A 22416-nucleotide genomic window follows, 5' to 3' on the forward strand; every position below is an offset into this window, starting at 1 on the left:
ATCAAGTGCATGATGTAAAAGAGGCTTGTCACGAGAGGTCAATTCCAAGCAAACAGAAATTTCATTGTTGAGAGCTCACAGGAGTAAGGACAGCCAGGGACCAAATTGAGAGTGTATTCCTTTCTGTTTGTGAAGATTTGTCCATATATCCCTTTACTTTTTCTTTTATATTCTTTCTCTCTCTCTGGGTTGAATTTCAAGACGATCTATTTCCTTCCTTTTTGTTTTCATACTGGTTTTAGAGAGAAGCAATTGTAGAATCGAAAATCAAACAGGTGGAACTGGGAAATGAGAAAGTAGTTCTGATATGGTAATTGCTTTCTGCTGTCCTTGAAATCCATCCAGCAGACACGGGCGCCTTTCATAGACACGGGTGACACAAGTGGATTCAGAGCTACAATAATTATTTTAGAAGATAATTATGAATACGAGGATATTATAAATAAAGAAAAGGTGATCAGTTTAAAAAAAGTAAGACCATCAGCAGAAAGCCTCATAAAAATATTGACTCACAGGCAGAGGCAGACTCAAGTTTTCTGGGGCTCGACGTTTATATAATTTTGGGACCCTTTATATACCCATTAAATCCAAACAATGATTGAAAGGACCGTTAGTTATTGGGCTTTGGAGAATTAGACCCTTTTCTTTTCGAATTTCTTTAGACAATTTCCAGAAATTCCCACCCAGAAGTATTTGCTGATTGCAACCTCAGCTTGCCCTCCGCGCTTAACAACACTCTTAAACCCCCAACAACTCCTAGGACACACAAGGGCCCTTGCAAATAAGGCCTAGTCTACGATAACTTTCGGCTGTAGCTTATTTTATCTTGTTTGAGAAGCCTGAAATTACCGTGAAACATAAATAACAGAAACTTTCCATCTGATGCTTGTTATTTCATTATAAGAACTTCAAACCTCGCACACTTATCATCTGTGGACCTCGGCCACTCCTCGTGCGAATGGGAGCTGGGGGTGGGCTGCACGCCTGCGGGCGAGCCCTGGCCGCGCCTCCCGCTGATTGGTCGGGCCCTGGGGGCGGGCTCTCCCCCGTGCTGGCCCGGGTCGGGGTAGCTAGCTATATTGGCACCGTTTCGGCTGGGTCCAGTTGCTTCCTCGCGCGGAGCTGGACTGAAGCTAAGGGCTTCTGAGGGCGGTGCTGGCTCAGGAAGCGGAGCGACGCTGCCGAGAGCGAGGAGGGGGCTTCAGGGCTGCAGTGCAATGAAGCAGCGGCTCAGGGAGAGGAGGCTGGCGGTGTGGCTAGACGGGCCAGCTCGGGGCCGGGGCTGCTGCTCCGGAGGCTGCTGAGGCGCCGCGGCGGCAGCAGCACGGGGAGCGGCGGGCTAGAGGGAGGAGAGGCAGCGGAGCGCGCAGCCTGCCGGCTGGCTGGGATTGGCCTCCCGGGTTGGGATCTCCCTGGTGGAACCATGCGGGTGGCCAAGTGGCTGACGGGGCTGCTCTACCAGCTCTCGCTCTTCATCACCAGGTCTTGGGAAGTTCACTTCCACCCCAGGCAAGGTAAGATCACCTCGAGGCGCCTTCAGCAGCAAAGTGCGGGCTCCGGGCCCGAGTGGGACAGCCGGACCGAGTGGGGAGAGTGAACGGCTCAGCCCACTGGGGAACCCTGGCTCTGCAGGGGCTCCCAGGCTCCCGGATCAGTCATCCTCCCAAGCATCCCTAGAGGTTGCCGCTGCATCGGGTTTTGGGGAATCGTGCTCCGCGGACAAGACTACTTCTCGGGACCACGCGGTGGGGGCGCGTGGGGCAGAGTGGCGCGTGCACTGGTTGGGCACGAGTTCGCGGCGGCGGAGGAGCGAAGAAGGATGGGGGAAGGAGGTGGGCTGCTCAGGGCCGTGGACGTCAGGGCCTTTGCTTGGGGAGGGTGGAGCAAGTCGGGGGGGTGTGGGAAAGCAGACACTCACACTCACAGAGCGCACGTGTGTGTGCGCGCGCTCGCCATCCTGTGTGCCTTCGTCGGTCCACAGGGTGTATTGGGACCTGGGACCTTGGATCTTTTAACGTTTGGTTAAAAAAGTTTGGGGTCGAGGGCTGGAAACACGTGGGGGGCTCACTGGCCTTGTCGCTGTGGTTGCAGAAGCGCTGGTGAGGACACTGGCCTCGTACGAAGTGGTGACCCCCGCGCGGGTCAACGAGTTCGGTGAAGTGTTCCCTCAGAGCCACCACTTCAGTCGGAGGAAGCGCAGCTCGGAGGCGCTGGAGCCCACGCCACTCAGGACCCACTACCGAATCAGTGCCTACGGGCAGCTATTCCAGCTGAACCTGAGCGCGGATGCGGCCTTTTTGGCCGCAGGCTACACGGAGGTGCATTTGGGAGCCCCTGCGCGCGGGGCAGAGGAAAGCAACGCAGCGCCCCACGACCTACGCCACTGCTTCTACCGCGGCCAGGTCAATGCTCGGGAGGATCACACAGCTGTCTTCAGCCTCTGTGGAGGCCTGGTAAGTGCCCTCAAGTCCTTTGACATTTTCTTGGGATCCACTCAAGGGCTTCCGTTCAGGCAGCCACCGTGCAGTGGGTTTTTCTGAGTTGGTGGTTGGTGACCCAAGAGATCAGAGTGGGTCACCGGAGGGATTAACACCTAGATGAACCCAAGCCAGAGCAGAGGCCACTCCTTCCTGCGGTGAAAGGGGTTTAAAAGAAAAGCAGGTCTACCTGCCGGGCAAAATGGACTCGACTGTGAAAAGCTGAGTGACTCTTGAAAGTGAGACGGAGGCTGGGTTAGTGAGTCAGGGAGTGACCCTATGGCCTCTGCTACAAGTGATGTGTGGTTTCATTCAGACACATCCATTTCCGACCATCTGTTGAGGCAGAACCCCTGCATTTACTTAAACTTGTTTCTTAAATTCAGGAAGGATGGTAGAAGGAAAAGAAGAAATATACCTAGAATGAGAGGCTTGGAAGAGAGTTGGTTTTCAATAGTATGTGGATGGTCATTAATCAGTGAAGTACAGAAAACAGAAGAGGTTGAATCTGCCTGTTTAAAGTGCATTTAAAAAAATGTAGAGTATCTGCAATGGCCTGATGCCAGCGAATGGCCATTAGAGCCACAGGAGTAAAAGATGAGGACTTCGTTGAAAGCAAAAACAACTTCATCGTGGAGAGAGGAAATTAAATGAAACACGTAAACACACTATTTTGTTCTCTAAAACAGGTTTTAAATATTTTTGCCTTGAATTTCTTTAGTACTCTTCTCTAAATTCTTCTAAAATAACTTGTATGTTATTTTACACATTTAAAATTATCTAGTTGCCTTAAATTTTTTAAATATTTTATTTTAGAGAGAGGGGAAGGGAGGAAGAAAGAGGGAAATATCAGTGTGTGGTTGCCTCTCTCCTGCCCCCTGCTGGGAACCTGGCCTGCAACCCAGTCATGTGCCCTGACTGGGAATCAAACCTGTGACCCTTTCACAGGCTGGCACTCAATTGACTGAGCTACACCAGCCAGGGCTAATTGACTTCCTTTTAAATACCAACAATAATAAAACATGTTACAACTATTACAATTTGTGGTGCCATGATATATATTTTTAATGCATTAAATAGCTATTGAGGTGGAATATTTTTACTACTATACTTTTCCAGTGGTGATGACTATAAGAAATCCAGAGAGCTACATCAACTCTAATGTAATATACAAGTATCATTTTATTGGTAACAAAGTCACAATGTCTGTGGCTTTTCCTATAATCATAATTGTAGGAAATGTTAATTACCAGAGGTTAGTGGAAATAAAGATGTAATAGTTTCCCATCTGAGATCATGAAACCCAAGGTAGATAACACTTCTATTAAAATATATGCACTCATTTTCATCATCAACTCCTGATAAAAATGTATTCAAGCAGAGATAATAACTAGGACTTTGGTTACAGGATTCTAGTGTCCATCTCAAGTAGTTTAGCTTTTTAAAAAAAATTTAGAAAAGTAGAACATTGACACTATTCTTTGATTAAGTAAAAATAAATAACAGTTCTCACCTGGGCACATATACTTCATCACAGTTTAATCGATGTAAGATGTCTTCTTGGTTGTGAATATTGGTCATTACTAAATAAAATTGGAAAGTTTCTTTGGTCTTTTTCACGATGTTATCTTGAGCTATGTTTACATGAAATGTCTTTAACAATTTTCTTTCTGTTGTGGGTAAGTGTAAAATACTTGCAACATCAGAATGGCAAAAACTGATTTATATGGTCACCTACACACCAAAAGAAAGATACTCTTTTATAGAACCTTTCTAAATAATGTTTAATTTGTCTGGAAAATTCTATAATTACTACCACAAATTTGTCATGGTCAATTTTTTCAATGGAAATTTCGGGGGCTACAATGGTTAATAAAGCCACACAAGTTTGAAGTGTACAATTCTATACTGTATCATCTGCACACTGCATCCTGTGCTTGCCACCCAAAGTCAAGTCTCTTCTCACCAACATTGATCCCCACTTTGCCCTCTTCCACCAGTCCTCACCACTCTCTCTCCCTTTGGCAGTGAATCACTATACTTTTGTCTGTCTGGGTTTTGTTTTGGCATTAATCCCTTTACCTTTCTCACCCAGCTCTCTTCCCTCGGAAAGCCATCAGTCTGTCCTCTGTATCTACCATCCAATCTCAATTTTGTGTGTTAATTTTGTTCGATTCCACATGTAAGTAAAATCATGTGGTATTTGCCTTTGTCTGACTGGCTTATTTAACTTAGCATAATATAGGTTCATCCATGGTTTTGCAAAAGGTAAGATTTCCTTTTTATGGCCAAGTAGTAACCCATTGTGTAAATGTATCACAACTTTTTTTTTAAAGATTTTATTTATTTTTAGAGAGGGAAGGGAGGGAGATAAAGAGAGAAACATCAATGTGCGGTTGCTGGGGGCTGTGGTCTGCAACCCAGGCATGTACCCTGACTGGGAATCGAACCTGCGACACTGGTTCGCAGCCTGTGCGCAATCCATTGAGCTATGCCAGCCAGGGTATCACAACTTTTTAATTCACTCATCTGCTGATGGACACTTGGGCTGCTTTCAAATCTTCACTATTGTAAATAATGCTGCAGTGAACATAAGGGTGCATATATTGTTTTGAATTAGTGTTTCAGGTTTTTTCAGATAATTTCCAGAAGTGGAATTTTGCTGGGTCATAAGGCAGTACCATTTTTTATTTTTTTTTAATGAGGAATCTTCATACTGTTTTCCACAGTGGCTGCACCAATCTACATTCCTACCAATAGTACAGAAAGGTTTCCTTTTCCCCACATCCTCACCAACAGCCAACATTTCTTTGTTGATAGCCATTCTGACAGGTATGATTTTAATTGGCATCTCTCTGATGATTAGTGATGTTGAGCATTTTTTTCATGTGTCTACTGCCCATCTGTATGTCCTTTTTGGAGAAGTGTCTATTCAGGTCATTTGCCCATTTTGTAATTGGATTGTCTGTTTTCTTGGTGTTGAGTTGTATAAGGTCTTCACAAAAGTTAATTTTGTGAAATTAACTTTTCCAAAGTTAATTTTGGAAATTAACTTCTTATCAGATGTATCATTGCAAAATATGTTCTCTTTCTGATAGTTCATTATTGGTGTACAAAAAATGCACCAGTTTCTGAATATTAATTTTGTATTCAGCTAATTTACTAAATTTATCAGTTCTAGTTTTTTATGGAGTCTTTAGGATTTTCTGTATATAATATCATGTCATCTGCAAATAATGACAGTTTTACTTCTTTTCTAACTTGGATGCCTTTTATTTTTCTTGTTTGATTGCTGTGGCTAGAACTTCCAGTACTATGTTGAATAAGTGTGGCAAAAACGGACATCCCTGTTTTGTTCTTGATCTTAAAGGGAACACTTTTAGTTTTTGCTCATTGAGTATGATGTTGGCTTTGAGTTTGTCATATGTGGCCTTTGTTACATTGAGGTATGTTCCCTGTATTACCACTTTGAGATTTTTAAAAAATCATAAATGGGTGCTAGATTTCATCAAATGCTTTTTCTACATTTATTGATACGATCATGTGATTTTTATCCTTCATTTTGTTTATGTGATGTATCATGTTTATTGATTTGCAAATATTGTACTGACCTTGCACCTCCCAAATAAATCCCACTTGATCATAGTGTATGATCTTTTTAATGTATTGCTGGATCCAGTTTGCTAATAATTTGTTGAGAATTTTAGCATCTATGTTCATCAGGGATATTGGCCTATAATTTTCGTTTTCTGAGTGTCTTTATCTGACTTTGGAATTAGAATAATGCTGGCCTCATAAAATGAGCTTGGGAGTCTTTCCTTCTCTTAAATTTTTTTGAGACAGATAGGCGTTAGTTCTTCTTTGAATGTTTGGTAAAATTTATCTAGGAAGGCATCCGGTCAAGGATTTGTATTTGTTAGGATTTTTTTGATTATTTCTTCAAGTTCATTAGTAATTGATCTATTCATATTTTCTGATTCTTCCTGATTCAATTTTGGAAAATTGTATGTTTCTAGTAACTTATCCATTTTGTCCAGTTTGTCCAATTTGTTGGCATATAATTGTTCATAATATTTTCTTTTTTAGGTATTTTTGTGGTGTCTGTTGTCCCTTCTCTTTTTATTTTTGTCCTCTTTTTTTCTTTATGAGCCTGGTAAAAGTTCATCAGTCTTCTTTATCTTTTCCAAGAACCAGCTTTTGGTTTCATTGATCTTTTGTGTTTTTTTTAAGTCTTTATGTCATTTCCTTCCACTCTGATCTTTATTATTTTCTTCCCTCTAGCCAGTGTAGGTTTGTTTGTTATTCTTTTTCTAGTTCTTTCTGGTGTAGAGTTAGATTGTTTGAGATTTTTGTTGCTTTTTGAGGTTGGCCTATAATGCTGTGAATTTCTCTCTTAGGACTGCTTTCACTGTGTCCCACAGATAATGGGTTGTTGGGTTCTTATTTTCATTTGTCTTAAGGTAACTTGTGATTTCTTCCTTGATCTCATTGTTAATCCTTCATTGTTTTGTTGCATGTTATTTAGCCTCCATGTGTTTGAGTGCTTTTTCAAAAAATTTTTTAGTTTCATACCATTGTGGTTGGAGAATATGCTCGACATGATTTCAGTCTCCTTGAATTTATTAAGACTTCTTTTGTGTCTTAATGTGCTCTATCCTAGAGAATGTTCCATGAGCACTTAAAAAGAACACATATTCTGTTTGGGGATGAAATGTTCTGTAAACATCAAGTAAATCTGTCTGGTGCAGTGTGTCATTTAAGGCTGCTGTTGCTTTGTTGATTTTTTTTTTTTTTTTATTTCTGGGGGGTTTCTGGAGAATCTATCTGTTGATGTCAGTGGGGTGTTAAAATTTCCTATTATGACTGTATTACTGTTGATCTCCCCCTTTATGTTCACCAAGACTTTCTTTTTGTTTAGGTGCTCCTTTGCTGGGTGTGAAAATGTTTACAAGGTTTATATTCTCTTGTTGGGTCAACCCCTTAAGTATTATATAGTGACCTCCTTTGTCTCTTGTGATAGCCTTTGTTTTGAAGTCCATTTTTTCCAGCTATAACTATTCCTACCCCAGCTTTTCTTTGGTTTCCATTTTCATGGAGCATCTTTTTCCATTCTTGCACTTTCAGTCTGTGTGTATCATTTGTTCTGAGGTAGATCTCTTGTAGACAGCATATATCTGGGTCAGGTTTTCTTATCCATTCAGTTACCCTATGTCTTTTGATTGGAGCCCTTAATTTGTTTACATTTAAAGTTATCGGTGGGTACTTATTTCTTGCCATTTTGTTTTTATACTAATGTTCTCCTCTCTGTTTCTTTTCTTTCTTCTTCTTAATGAAGGCCCTTTAATATTTCCTGCAATACTGTTTTGGTGTTAGTGAACTCCTTTAGTTTTTTTAAAATATTTATTTTTAGAGGAGAATGGAGGGAGAAAGAGGGAGAACAATCAATGTGAGGGAGGAACGCTGATCAATTGTCTCTCCTACATGCCCTGATTGGGGATTGAACCTGTCACCCTGGCATGTACCCTGACTAGGAATTGGACTGGTGACCTTTCCCTCTGCAGGACAATGCCCAACCAACTGAGCCACACCAGTCAGGGCTGTTTAGCTTTTTTGTTTGTATGTTTGGGAAATTCTTTATTTTGCCTTCAGTTTTAAATTATAGCCTTCCTGGATAGAGTAATATTGGTTGTAGGTTTTTGCTTTTCATCACTTCGAATATTTCATACCAATCCCTTTGGCCTGAACTGTTTTTGTTGAGAAGTCAACTGATAGACTTATAGGCTCTTCCTTGTAGTTAACTAATTGTTTTTCTCTTGCTACCTTTAAGTTTCTCTTTTTATTTCTAACTTTTGCCATTTTAATTATGACACATTTTGGTGTGAGCCTTTTTAGGTTCATTTTGACAGGTACTTTGCTTTGCTTCCTGGACTTGTATGTCTTTTTCCTTCACCAGGTCTTGGAAGTTTTCCTCCATTATTTCTTCAGACAGTTTCTTGATCCCTTGCTCTCTTTTTCCTTCTGCTACCTCTATGTTATGGACTTTGCTAGGCTTGATGTTGTTCCAGAAGTCCCTTAGATTTTCTTCATTTTAAAAAGAATTCTTTTTGTTGCTCTCCTTTGAGTGTTTTCTATTATCTGGTCATTTAAATCATTGATTTGATCCTTTTTTTTTAAAGATTTTATTTATTTATTTTTAGAGAGGGAAGGGAGGGAGATAGAGAAAGAGAGAAACATCAATGTGTGGTTGCTGGGGTTATGGCCTGCAACCCAGGCATGCACCCTGGCTGGGAATCAAACCTGCGACACTTTGGTTCACAGCCCGTGCTCTATCCACTGAGCTATGCCAGCCAGGGCTGATTTGATCCTTTGCTTCATCTAACCTGCTATTGATTCCTTCTAGTGTATTCTTCATTTCAGATATTGTATTCCTAATTTCTGATTGGTTCTTTTTTATGGTTTCTATTTCCTTTTTAATGCTTACTACCTCTTTGTTTGATTTCTCACTGAGATCATCCATTCTTTTTTTTCTGCATAACTTTTTTTATTGTTCAAGTACAGTTGTCTGCATTTTCCTATCACTACCTCCTACCCCAGCTATCCCCACCTCCCTCCACTGGTCCCACCACCCAACCTTTGGTTTTGTCCATGTGTCCTTTATAGTTATTCCAGAAAACCCTTTCCCCTTTTTCCTCCATTACTCCCCCACCTCCCCTCTGGTTACTGTCAGTTTGTTCTTAATTTCAAGGCCTCTGGTTATATTTTGCTTGTTTGTTTTGTTGATTAGGTTCCACTTAAAATAACATATGAAATCATATGGTATTTGTCTCTCACTGCCTGACTTATTTCACTTAGCCTAATGCTCTCTAGTTCCATTCATGCTGTTGCAAAGGGTAGGAGCTCCTTCTTTCTTTCTGCTGTGTAAATTCCATTGTGTAAATGTACCATAGTTTTGCATCCATTCATTTACTGATGGGCATCTAGGTTGCTTTCAGCACTTGGCTATTGTAAATTGTGCTGCTATGAACATTGGGGTACATAGGTTCTTTTGGATTGGTGTTTCAGGGTTCTTAGGATATAATCCTAGCAGTGGAATTGCTGGGTCAAAAGACAGTTCTATTTTTAGTTTTCTGAGGAAATTCTGTACTGTTTTCCACAGTGATGCACCAGTCTACATTCCCACCAACAGTGCACTAGGGTTCCCTTTTCTCCACATCGTCGCTAACATTTGTTGTTTGTTGATTTGTTTATGATGGCCATTCTGACCAGTATGAAGTGGTATCTCATTGTGGTTTTAATTTACATAAGATCATCCATTCATCCCCTAAGGTCTTTGAGCATCTTTATAATCATTGTTTTAGATTTTGCTTCTGGTATCTTGGTTGCTTCCATTTCATTTAGTTTTTTTTCTGGGGATTTCTCTTATTATTTCATTTGGGGCATAGTTCTTTGTCTCCCCATTTTGTCTGCCTTTTTGTGTTTGTGCATATTAGGTAGATCAGCTATGACTCCCAAACTTGTTGTGATGACTTTATGATATAGGGGTCTTGTGGGTCTCAGTGGTGCAGTCTTCTAGATCACTGAGCTAGGTACTACAGGAATGTTTGTTGTGTGCGTTATGTGTGCCTTTCCATTGTAGTTGGGTTTGGAATGCTGTTGGCCTATTTGTGAGTGGAATTAATCCTTAGGCTGGCTGACTATGAATAGACCTTGATCATCTTGTAAGGGGATGTTCTGAGGCCTACCAGAATCCCTCTTTCAGTATGCTGCTTGTGTGGATAGTTGGTTTGAGCTCTTGTGTGGTCTGAAGCCCACCTTTGGTTGTGTTGGTTCTGGGTACACTTGTCTGTGGTTCCAGTACAGGTCAGTATCAGTCATTGTGTATAATTGTCCTTGGGCTGCCTGTCTGGATCTACCATGATGTTCACTGTTTGTGTCTACTTCTGTTGGGCTTGGGTGTGCTTGTGAGGGGCTAATCTATGTACAAGGGTCAGCTTCCTCCAGGTCTGACCTGGAGACAGATCAATAAAAGTTCCATGTCTTCCTGAGGTCTCCTTCCACTTGTTGGGGGCTACTCCACAACCCCCTGAGTTTGCTGGGACTTGCTTTAGAGCCCTCCAAAGAAAACTGTAGAGTGGACCCAGGCTCCACTGTACATTGCACAAGGGTTGTGACCTACAGACCCTTCCACAATGTACAAGCATGGTAGGGCAGGGTAACCAGAGTAGGGAAGATGGGGCTAGTGGGTTCCCTACTTGGGGGCTGCATGGTTGGGCACAGAGCAGGGGAAAGTGCCCCTACTCTAGAGCCATAGCACTCAGTGTCTGCCAGAATTTCCAACTCTAGCCCCCCCCAGGAGGAATGCCCTGTAGGTTGAGTTTTGATGTCTTCACTTCAGGAGCAAGTTAAGCAGGGCAAGCCACCCAGACTTGGGAGGATAGATCAAAAGAATATCCTGTTGGGGGTGGTGCTGGCCATCCTGCAGGAGGGAGTCAAGCACTTTGTCTTTTCCCTGCTCCATGGCCACACAGCCTAGTGCCCAACCCAGTGCCCATCCAAGTCCCAGACAGGAGCCTCTTAGAAACCTTTGTGCTGTGAAGTTCCCAGCTCTGAGCAGCACTACCCACCCTTTACCCCCCTGCCTGGCAGAACTGAGCTTAGCAGGGCAGGGCCACTGGAACTTGGGAGAATGGATCAAAACAGTGTCCTGCAGGGGCTGGTGCCAGCCAAGCCTGAAAAGGGGGGGAGGGGTCAAAACTGGCCTCCATTCCAAAGCCAAGCAGCTCATTGACTGTCTGAGTATCTGCCTAGAGCTTCTATAGAAGGATAGCAACAAAGGTCCATGTTGTGTGCAGTCAACAGACCTTTCTGCAGGACTTGAACTTGAAAGGGCTGTGTCTCCAATAGTTGGAGGTATGGGCTGCTGCTGTAAGAATAGGAGTGCTTGTCCCTGGGAAGATCATGCCTGGTGGTGGTGTGACATAGGTACTCAGGGCTGGGACCTCTGTAGCTGACCCTCCAGATTTCCCCTCAAGGATGCACTACCCAGATCTTCTTTTCATGACTCCCACATGCCCTGAGTCACCTTCCCTCTATAAGAGTCCCAAGCATGAGTCTGAGAGCAAGATCCTGTGCACTGGCCCTTTAAGAAAGTACCTCGGTTTCTAGTAGATTCCCTCCTCTTCCTGGCAGACAGTTCTTGCTGATTTTCACTGCCAGATGCTATGCACTCCTCTTCCTGGCCCTGGTGCATTGGGTTGAGAGTTACATGGTGAGACTGAGATCCCATGCTCATTAGAGTGAACCTTTGCAGCTAAGATATCCCTCCAGTTTCTCAGCTACTGCATGTGGTTGCAGGGGCCAGCACTGTGTGCCTCCACCCTTCTTACCAGTCACTATGTGGCTTCTGTAAATCCTTGGTTATAATATGCCTGTTTAGCTGCCCTTCAGTTAGTTATCAGGTTGATTGCCCTATAATTTAGTTGTAAGTCCAATTCGGTGCCATGAGGAGGTGAGTATAGCTTCCACCTACTCTCTAGCCATCTTGGAATTTCAGTATGTTTTCTTGATTTAGAATTTTGCAGTATGGGAAAAACATTCCAGATGGGAAGCATTATTAGGAGTGATGTTTCTGCTCATGTTGATTCATAATGTTGGCATAGTTCACCTGATTATTCAATATCCCCTTTTGAAATCAGAAGACAGTTGGAAATAGTTAAGTCTTAACAGGAGTTAATTCTGTTTTGTCTTGCCACTGTCAATTTGGATATAGTAGCCTAAGTTATTATGCATAATTAATCTGATTCATATATGTACTTTGCTTGTGAGAGACTTATTGATACATCAGAATTTAATTTGATTTAACATTTAAACATTTTTCATACTATGTAATTCAGTTTTACTTTAATTTCTTTATATTTGTAAGACTATGTTGGGTACATGAGTCATGGTAGAGATAGAAAATTTCCAGTAATACAACAAGAATTAGAGGTACCAGGATCTAAAAACATTTACTAGTGTGATTATGGCCAACTTTATAATAGATATTATTAATGAGATTTATGATATTACTTTGACCTTTCTCATATATGTATATATATGCATATATGTGTATGTGTAGATATGTGTGTATTTTATTTCTACCCTGACACTGTCAATAACTGTCTTTATATTAATAGTTTCATCAAATAGCAGAACTTTGGTAGATTTTAGAGTCCATTTTTTATTATATCAGATTCCTCTTCTTAGTCTCAGAATAAGCTTTTGATGCTGATAAAGTTGTGGTACTCACAACCTGGCCCAACTGAGTTGTTTGCAAATCAACCTTGATACAATAGCCCAAAAGTCAGTAATGCTAACCTTCTTGTCCTGCTCCTGCTTGCTTCCCAACTGATCTTTGGGACTTTGTGTCTGTGACTGTGATTATCTAACTTTGACCTCTTTCAGTCCATTAAACCCTAAACTGAAGGATTTTTAGAGTCAGTCTTATTAATTTAGAAATTTTCTTTTTTTTTTAGCAGTTGCTCTTTGCTTTACTTTAGTTTTGTTTTTAACCATGAATAGATGTTGTACTTGATCGAATGCTTTTCCTGAGTATGTTGAAATGATCTTGTGATTTCCTTACTTTTTTATACTAATGTGTATACTAATGTTGCTGGATTTAAGCATACATTGGCCATTGTTGAAAACTGTCCCCACACAGGGCCATAAAGTGTTCTGAGATCTTTGTATGGGAGGAAGGTGGGAGAATCCTACTATCCTCCAGTTCCTCTAGTTTCTGATGTCCTTTGTGCCTTGGTCTCTTTGCATCCTGCTACCAGCAGCTGAATTCTGAGTCAGAGAACTGTGACCTTTCTTCTTTGCCCAGTTTGGGCTCATTGACCCCTCTTCTCTTGGACTCTTATTGGTGTTGCATATACTTCTGAGTTCTGGCTGCAATACTGGTATGAGTTCTTGTCTGGCTGACACATTCATTGTGCAGCCCTGATACATAAGTACCCTTTGGCTCCTATTGCAGCACCCTCGCCATGTGGGGTGGTTTGGTGATGCTATTGATAACCTTCTGGACACCTCTGAGGGCCTGAAAGTCAAGGGGGACTTGCCAAACTCTATTTGCCAAACTCTGCCACACACACCACACCTGTGTGTGTGTGTGTGTGTGTGAGAGAGAGAGAGAGAGAGAGAGAGAGAGAGAGAGAGAGAGAGACTCAGAGGGTCTCTTCCTGAATCACATCTGCTGAAATACTCCTTTTAGCCATCCCCTTCAGCTGTCTAAATGCCTTCTATCTCCGAGACCATAACCCTCCAAAGGAGAAGCACAAATGCTTCTTTCCTACTGTTTCCTTTGCCTTCTTCACCCTTACTTCTGAATCCACTGAGTTCCTCTTTTACATCTCATTTATTGACTCATGCCCCTTCCAGCTTTCTAGTTGAAGTAGTGTCCACCCTTCCTTTGTCTGGTGGCTGCTGACAAATGTGACTTTTAGAGAAAAATAATAAAAATTTCAAAATGTCCCTTTACATACAACCATTTTAGAAAATTGATACTACAATGTATATGTAGATTCTCTTTCGTTGTTAATGTTGCTTTAACTCCAAACATGTGAGCTAATGTTTTCTTTTAATTTGTATATGGTTAATTTTTTCTACTTTTAGAATTCTTGGTATTTACATGTTTTTCTCATTCATTAAATCACCAAACCATAACTAATATTATTTAGTTTTCTTAAGTGCTTTGGGCCCAAGAACCAGAAGAGGCTAAGAGTCTGCCAGACATTGTTTCATGTGTGTATAATGTCTGCTTTTCTTAAATCTTTATTTTTCTTCTCATAAGGGTTTATCTTATAATTCAAATATTTTGAATAGAAATTTATTCACACATTTCTAAAATCTATAGTAGATGTTAAAATGGAGCTGAATCCTGGAATTATCATTAAGTAATGTAATGGCTGATAAGGCTTTGTTTTTAGTCCATTGATATACAGGGTCCAGCAACACCAATGGTGTCCAGTAACACCATTGAGTGTGGTTGGTGTAGGGTACATGAATGTCTCGCAGGAGATGGACAGCAATTTGAACATTTCACCTAAAATGTCATATGGTGTGCTTGAGTGTGATATTGTTTTGTTACAGAATTACATGCTTATGATTTTGTAATAAGAGGGGCGTTATTTGTACTGGGCCCTGTACATTGATACAGAATGTATAGTTATCAGGTCTTAATATTCCTGTATTCAACTATAGATTTCATTTTCATGGTCATAATATTGGTCTTAGTGTTGGTATGCTCTTGCCAAAGTAAAATATAGTATTTGTTAAGCTGGTGTATTTGTGGTGAATACTTGTCACATCAGCATGTGTAAATTGTACAGAGAACACAACCCCTGTGCTCCACTCTCTCTCTTGTCATGTTACCTGGTAGGTTCCCTTCTTCCGAAGGCCCTCAGGGACTGACCTGACCACCTAGACAGTTAACTTCACCATTTCTTGGTGGGATTTAAAGCAATGCAATCTTTTCGATTGAAAGAAACAGTTTCCAGATGTTATAAAACCAGACATTGCATCTGGCTTATACAGTATTCTCTCAGAGTAGTTTGCAGTGGCTATGTGTTATGTTTTGAAGTTTCTTATATGAACCATTCTGTAGCATGTCAGACACTAATGCTCTCTGGTGACTGATTATTGAGTTGCTCTAGTAACTTTTTGTTCAGACCAAAAATAATTGCCTGGGAAGCTATCAGTATCTTTACTGGTTTTTGTCTATTCTGGGAAAATTTTACTTTTTAAACTTTCTGTTTGCCTTGAACTGATATAGCCCCAGATCATTACACATGTCATATGTACTCAAATTTTTTTTTGGTTGGGAAAATATATAGGGATCTCCTTTAGTTATTCATGTATGCAGCCAAGTACTCAAACAACATGAGGGAGAATTTTTTATGCCTCTGCTTTTAATGGTCTAGTATTAGTTGGGTCTTTCAAGAAGCAGATGACAAAATGGGATTAAATGTGCAAGGATTTTATTTTGGGAAAGTGCCTGTATTAGAGAAAATAAGGAGAGAGTGATAAAGTCTATTAGGTGAAGAGAGAAGATGAGAATATTGGGTAGAAACTTCCCATGCTGCTGGGTGGTCTAAGTAGGGCTCAACAAAACATGCCTCAAGCCACATTTGGCTAGAAGACGAGTATCATGCCTCCTAAGAATGCATTACCCTTAGCATCCTTGCCACTGACTTGGAGTAGCACTTGGGAGATATGGCTGGGGCACAAACACTAGGTTTTTTGGGGGATTTTATTGTCAAAGATACCATGAATCTATACTGAAAAAGCCTTGACTGCTTTTGTTGTAACCTGTGAACTCCCAGAATTATGCATTCCAAAGCCCAGCAATGGGGATCCCTGACTAATTATGCCCAGCACTCTCAGGGCCACCATATAGTGACACCAGGAAAACAAACAATGAAAATAGTTGAGTACAAAAAGTGCTGTGTGAACTTTGAGGAGGGAGCAGTTAAGAGTGTTATGAGTCCTGTTTTGCAGAAAGCTTCTCAGCTGGACTTTGAGGGATGAATAAACATATGTGGGCAGGAAAACTTAAGGGCTTCTTGTGAGTCTGTGCAGCTGAAAAGTAAGGTGAAAGGGGGAAGTTGAAACCAGACTAAGGCCTGAAATGCAAGGTGAGGGATGAGGGCTTGGGGTGCAGATGGTGAGCTAGTTCAATATGCTAGGAGGGGTCTTATGCCACACTGTGCAGGATACAAAAGGAGGCAGTGAGTTACTAAGAGAACTACTGTTGTAGTCACCTATGGGTAAGGAAGAGGCCACTTGAAGTTAATGTAGTTTTACTGGTGAAGAAGAGTGGGTTCTCATGGAAGGTGCATTACTGTAGACCAGTGTTTCTCAACTGGGGGAAATTTTGCCTCCCAGGGGACATTTGGCAATGTTTAGAGATATTTTGGGGTGTCACAGTTATGCAGGGGAGGGGAACCTACTGCACAAAAGTCTCCTCCAGAAAAGGATTATCAAAATGTCAATAGTGTTGAACTTGAGCAACCTTTAAGAAGACTTCGGTAAGAATTTAGGACCGTAAGAGGAGACCAGATGGTTCTAATGACTCTGATATAAATGACTGAGTGTCCCTGTGGTCATTAACCAAGAATGGTAATGACAAGAGGAACTGGTGGCAAGAAAGAGATAATTCTAGACACATTTATTTCATTCTATCACAGGTTTACTTTAATCCTCACGATTGTTTGAATTTATATCTACTTTGTCTAGAATGTCCTTTCCCTTAAACTGCTACCCATCCTTCCAGATCCATTTTGAGCCTTTCCTGTTTTCACTCTCTATTCTTCTTTAGACAGAGCTGGTGGACCTTTGTTTTACCAGTGGATGTTTTATGCATAATGTAGTGAACTGTGGTTAGTTGTCCACACTCTTACCTCATTTGTAGAGTTTAAGTGTAGGGACCATAGTCATATTTTTTAGCATACAAAGCAGTGTACAGAAATTCTGAATACATGTGTGAATGCAATGAGCTAAAGTAACATTTATTAATATGCACCAAATAATTAGGCTAACTCTTCTTTACATCAGTCATTCAGTGTAGGAAAATTATATTAGCAATTTTATTTTAAGTACTTAGATAGACTTAAAAATGTGTATAGATTAAGTCTTTTCCAGATGATAGCTAAGTTAATTGTGTTCATATGGGCTCACATTGCACTCTTGTTACTTGTGGCTTATTCTTGTTTTGCTTATAACCACTGTTTTCCGTAAAATATAGTTAATTAAGCTGATTCAATTAATATACAGAGAAAGATACAGATTGTTCATTCTGGCTCAACAAATATTAGTCACTCATGCACCAGCACCTTTAGATACTGGTGCATAATGTCCTTATTACAAGTGTATTAAATTTATTAATAAATATATTCATGAGCTACAAATTCTTTATTGCCATAGTAACAGCATGGAGGAGATATACCGGCTCTTGACTGCATCAATCCAAAGGTGACACACTTCTATGTACCTTCTATTGATGAAGGTTATTTGCCTGGTTCTACTTTGATGCAAAAAGCCAGAAAAGGAGGGACAGTGATAAGGCCAAGAAGAAGAGGGGACAACAGATACTGGTAAACACAAAAAAGTCTCTACCACAGGTTGTCCTTCTGTTCCCCTAAATGTCCATTTGCTTTCTTTGCCTATACATCAAACATTCTCATCTTGTCTACAAGGAGGCAGCTCCAAAGGGGCAGTTTCTCTGGCTCAAATTCCAGGATCTCTGGTTAATACAGTCTTCTTCATAAAGTTCAGACGTCACTTTTTGTGGTTAGCAACTAATGAGTTAATAAGATATTACCTGCACCTCCCCAAGCCCATGTACAACATGGTTAGTATGACTGCAAGTCTAATCTTAACTTCTCATGGAAAGGAGGAGAGACATTCAGTAGTCACCGAGTTATAGCAATTCTGGACTTCTGGGTGATGGAGATTGTGGAGACCCACTAAACTGGCAGGAGGAGAGTTTCTAGATTATCTTCCTTGATTTAACTTTCTGGGAAGTGCAGTCACTAAGGTCTCTGGTTCTCTTTTCTGGAACGGTCTTGCCCATCTTCCATGACCACATCTAAACTAGATTCTGCGGGACCTCAGGAATGCTGTGGTAATTCTAAGAGTCTGTTGGTTACAAGAAAAGTACTCAAGGCTTTTTTAGTCCAGGCTCACAGGTTTTCTTGACAATTGTGGGTGGGGCAAAAAGTAGGTTCACGGTGGTGAGTATGTGAAACAGTTTATTCTTGTATTTATTAATTATTGTATTTTCTATATGAACAACTGTAAACCTACTTTTGCCCCACCTTGTATAATCCTTCAAAAACCTGGCTGAATTCTGATGACTGATCAACTTTTGATAATTCTTCAAGTTAGTTTCCTGTGACAGTTGCCAAGCCTAAAAGGCATTTATATCAAATCTGTGAATGCCAAGAATATCTTATAAGGAAAAGCTAAATACTGGATTCTCATCTTACTGGTAAACCAAATAAAATTACTTTAGCTATGTTAAAGATGTAGGACATTACATATATTGTAATCTTTAGGTAGGATAAATACAAAAGGAGGCATAACAAATGAAAACTGCCTAAAAATTGGAGTACCATATATCAAAATAACCATAAATTAAAAGATAGACTAGGAAAATATATATGCCGTGTATATGACAGATAGTCTGGCAGTTATAGGACATTGTGTTTCTGTAGGTATTATATATTGTTTCATGTAATATTGACTTATAACATTTGACAATGTCATGAACATATTATCATTATACACCTACAAATTAGTTCTTAATGATTTATTGTTAAATTTGCAATTGTTGTGATGACTTTACAGATATTTTAACAGGTTGGGAGAGGCTTCCCTGGGAATCACTATCCAGACCCCACAAGAATGTGGTCATTTCTTTGACAGTCCTCTCCACTATTAGTGAGTTCATATGACCTCAGAAACACTTCAGTGCCTACAAGAAAGAGAAATAGTACAGAATATAGCTCTTGTTATTGCTGGGACAATACTTGAACCCAGGTTATTGGCTACATAATCTTGGGTAGATGAGTATTTGTCTTATTTTCTTGTCAAGTATTTGTCTTATTTTCTTGATCCTGATGGGCAAGGGCTTGCAGTGGGAGAGCAGTCTTTATTTTTTTTATTTTTTTTAGGTGAAGTCAGCAACATGCCCTCTTTATGGTCTCCTCTCACTTTCCTACTGGAGACCTGGAGTTGTGCTATGGAATGGGGAATAAAGAGTGCTGCTAGAGAAGACTTGTCTTTCCAAAAGCCTAACAATGAATATTTTGCTTCAGATTTCTGGAGCCAATTATATTTTCATATGATTCAATATGAGCTTATATACAATACAGTATTTCCTCGGTGTGAGCAGTGGTGCTATAATGAGAAACTGTCAGGGTGATATACCTTTTGCATTGAACAGAGTACTCCAAAATAAAAGTGAACCTCAGAGTTAATCTCCATGACCTTTCTTACATAGCAATATAATTTGCCTGGGGTAAAAAGGGTGGCTTTAACAACTGTTTTAGTGGAGAATTTTTTATCCTATTGAAAAATATATTCCATTTTGAAACAGTTATTGACATTATTTAACACACATTGCCTCTCTCAGGAAATTAGGTAGATAGAATTATTTCTATTTTGTTTTACAGGTTATAGACCTTGAAGTTCCAAGATAGAAAGCAATTTGCCCATTTCCATGAATGCAAACCCAAGAATCATACTTAAGCTCTCTTATTTCAAATAACAACACACTGATTCTCATGACACGATTAAAGATTAAAAAACTAAATATTTTAGTCTTCATGGTAGTAATTACCAGTGATCCAGCCCTTAAGTGAAAATCCAATTTAATTAATAGTTGGAAGGAATTCGTTACTAAAATAACTTTTCAGTATAGGCTCTAATTGCCTTGTTCAGCAGTACCTTGTTCATGAATGTTGTTCTTTAATTACCTAATGTAATAACTGTAAATGATTTGGGAAAAGAGTCCAAATGGTTTATATTTTGTACTACTTTTTACCCTTCACTGAAATTGGAGAGTACATTATTGGTTGTTGCTACAGTACATGTGTTCGCCATGTATTTGGAAAAAAATATATGGATGAATGGAAAAAATATATGGGTGAATGCCACAATACTGAAATAAGAACATTTTGGAAAAACAGTTGTATAAAAATCCTCTAAACATATAAAAAACTTGGCCTATGAGAGCAAATTAAAACCAGTTGTGCAATCTCTGCCTTTCAAAACAGTTGGCAAATAGAAGATCATTGCTCCAAATAATTGGGAAAACCTTGCCCAAGTGAAAACTAGTTTTGCTGCTTTTAACAGTCATCAAAAGAAAGTGTGTGGAATTTGATTGGCATTTCTCATGAATCAAATTGTAGTACCCATCTGCAGATAGGCAGTTGCTAAAAATATGGAATGATCTAAATACAATTCAATGAACCACCTGTTTTGTTAAGTTCCTTACTAGGTTCCAATTGCAATTTCTTACCAGGTTCTTTTCCAAGTTAAAAAATATGTAAGTGCTTCCTTTGGAGCCTTTAGGCAAAGCTCTAATATTTTTATTCTTTGAACAGAAAGTCCTCCACAATGGAGCAGATAACAGGAAAATTGGTAGACATAAAATACTTTTAACTCCTTCACTGATTAATACAGGGAAATCAGTTTGAGGACAAATTATTTGCCATTTATTCTTGAACTTAGTACTTTGAATCATAAAGAATTTGTTGAAGAAAAGGCCTCTGAGTTATAAAGGCAATAGTTGTAGCCTCACAAGGAGATGTCGATGGCCTCTGGATAGAACTATACTCACTTCTCACATGGGATTACAGGTTGGACCTGTGTGCAGTTTTATTGAAACATTATTTTAGGAGCACCTCGTAGTCAGGTTTTGATGAGTACAAAAATTTCCAAGGTATAAATATTTTCAATATTCTTGGGAAAAGTGTCACATTATTTCAAAGTGGTTTTCTAGGTGGATTTAGATAAGTAACAAGTTGCCTCATGTCTATTTGTATCTTTTAGAAAGATGCTATCACATTTCCCATCTTCAGCATGCTTTTTAAACAGGCAGAAAGCTATTTTTCATGGGTTCATTTACTTGACATTTCAAAACCGGTGTCTTTGCAACTTATAAGTACAGCTGAAATTCTTTCTGGGAAGGCAGACAAAGCTGGAATCTTAGTATACTTTGGAAAGAAGCAGTTGTAGTTATATTTAGAAAGCAGGCACTGGTAGAATTAAATATACCAGAGTATCTATAGGCCACTAGAAAGCATGCAAGATATAGATGAATTCTGAATGTGTGTGTGTGTGTGTGTGTGTGTGTATGAATATATATGTGTCTGAGTATATAATCTTTTTATTTCAACACTATAATTTCAGTATAGATAATGAAATTATTTTCAAGCTTCATAAAATGTATAACATATTATCACATTACGTAACCAGGAGTGCATAGACAGTTCACTTTTTAGCACTGAAATGAAATTATGTAACTATCTCAGACAAGTCCCAACTACCATTACTTAATGTTAGAGGGGGAAAAAGGGGATTTCTAAAGAGTTTATGGGAGGAAATACAAGTGTTTCACTGCATTTGTTAGAAAAATGTTTATTTCTACAGATATGTATTGAGTGCTTGCTATGTTTCACATAATTTTTTTTAGGTTTTGGAACTTTAAAAATAGAAAAGGCTTTGTTACATTTTGAGGAGACATAGATCTAGTAATAATTATGAATGTAAAGAGAACTTTGATTATAATTGCCACAATCATTTAAATGGATTTGTGATTATTCAGTTAAAAGTAAAAATAATTTGAAATATGTGTTTTTATTAAAGATTTTATTTATTTTTAGAGAGGGGAAGGGAAGGAGGGAGAGAAACATCGATGTGTGGTTGACTCTCGAGCACTCCCTACTGGGCACCTGGCCCACAACCAGGCATGTGCCCTGACTGGGGATCAAACCAGCAGCCCTTTGGTTTGCAGGCCCACACTCAATCCACTGAGCTACACCATCCACGGCTGAAATGTGTTTATTTACAATGAATTCAAAGCAATGATTTCAAAATTATCTTGAAATAATTTTAGATATTTAAAATTAAGAAATGGAAGTGAAACCCCATTCACCAAAACCATGTTTATCATTGTATTTATAATCAGTAATTCATATTTACTTTTGAATTGGTTCTTCAGAGAAATATACTTTCTATGTAGAAATTTACAAGGATTTAGATGTAGATGAATGTATATCTATATATTCTGAAGTGAGATGAGTACTTTTTGATGTCAAGCACAAAGAGTACAGCCATCCCCACCTGTCTAGCTGCTTTTACTGCACAGCTTCAGCCTCACTGTTCTTTCTGTCAC

General features: G+C 39.7%; 1 protein-coding gene across 1 annotated transcript in view; it reads left to right on the forward strand.

Moving 5' to 3' along the window:
- The first annotated feature begins 417 nt into the window (after positions 1–417).
- ADAMTS20 (ADAM metallopeptidase with thrombospondin type 1 motif 20) overlaps positions 418–22416 on the forward strand; it is a 177939-nt gene continuing 155940 nt past the window's right edge. Inside the window, exons 1-2 of the mRNA XM_028533415.2 lie at positions 418–1514; positions 2092–2453. Coding sequence (XP_028389216.1) covers positions 1424–1514; positions 2092–2453 — 453 coding nt within the window. The 5' untranslated portion in view covers positions 418–1423. The remainder of the gene's footprint in view (positions 1515–2091; positions 2454–22416) is intronic.

This window comes from Phyllostomus discolor, chromosome 2 (assembly GCF_004126475.2).
Source record: "Phyllostomus discolor isolate MPI-MPIP mPhyDis1 chromosome 2, mPhyDis1.pri.v3, whole genome shotgun sequence".
Lineage (NCBI taxonomy): Eukaryota > Metazoa > Chordata > Mammalia > Chiroptera > Phyllostomidae > Phyllostomus > Phyllostomus discolor.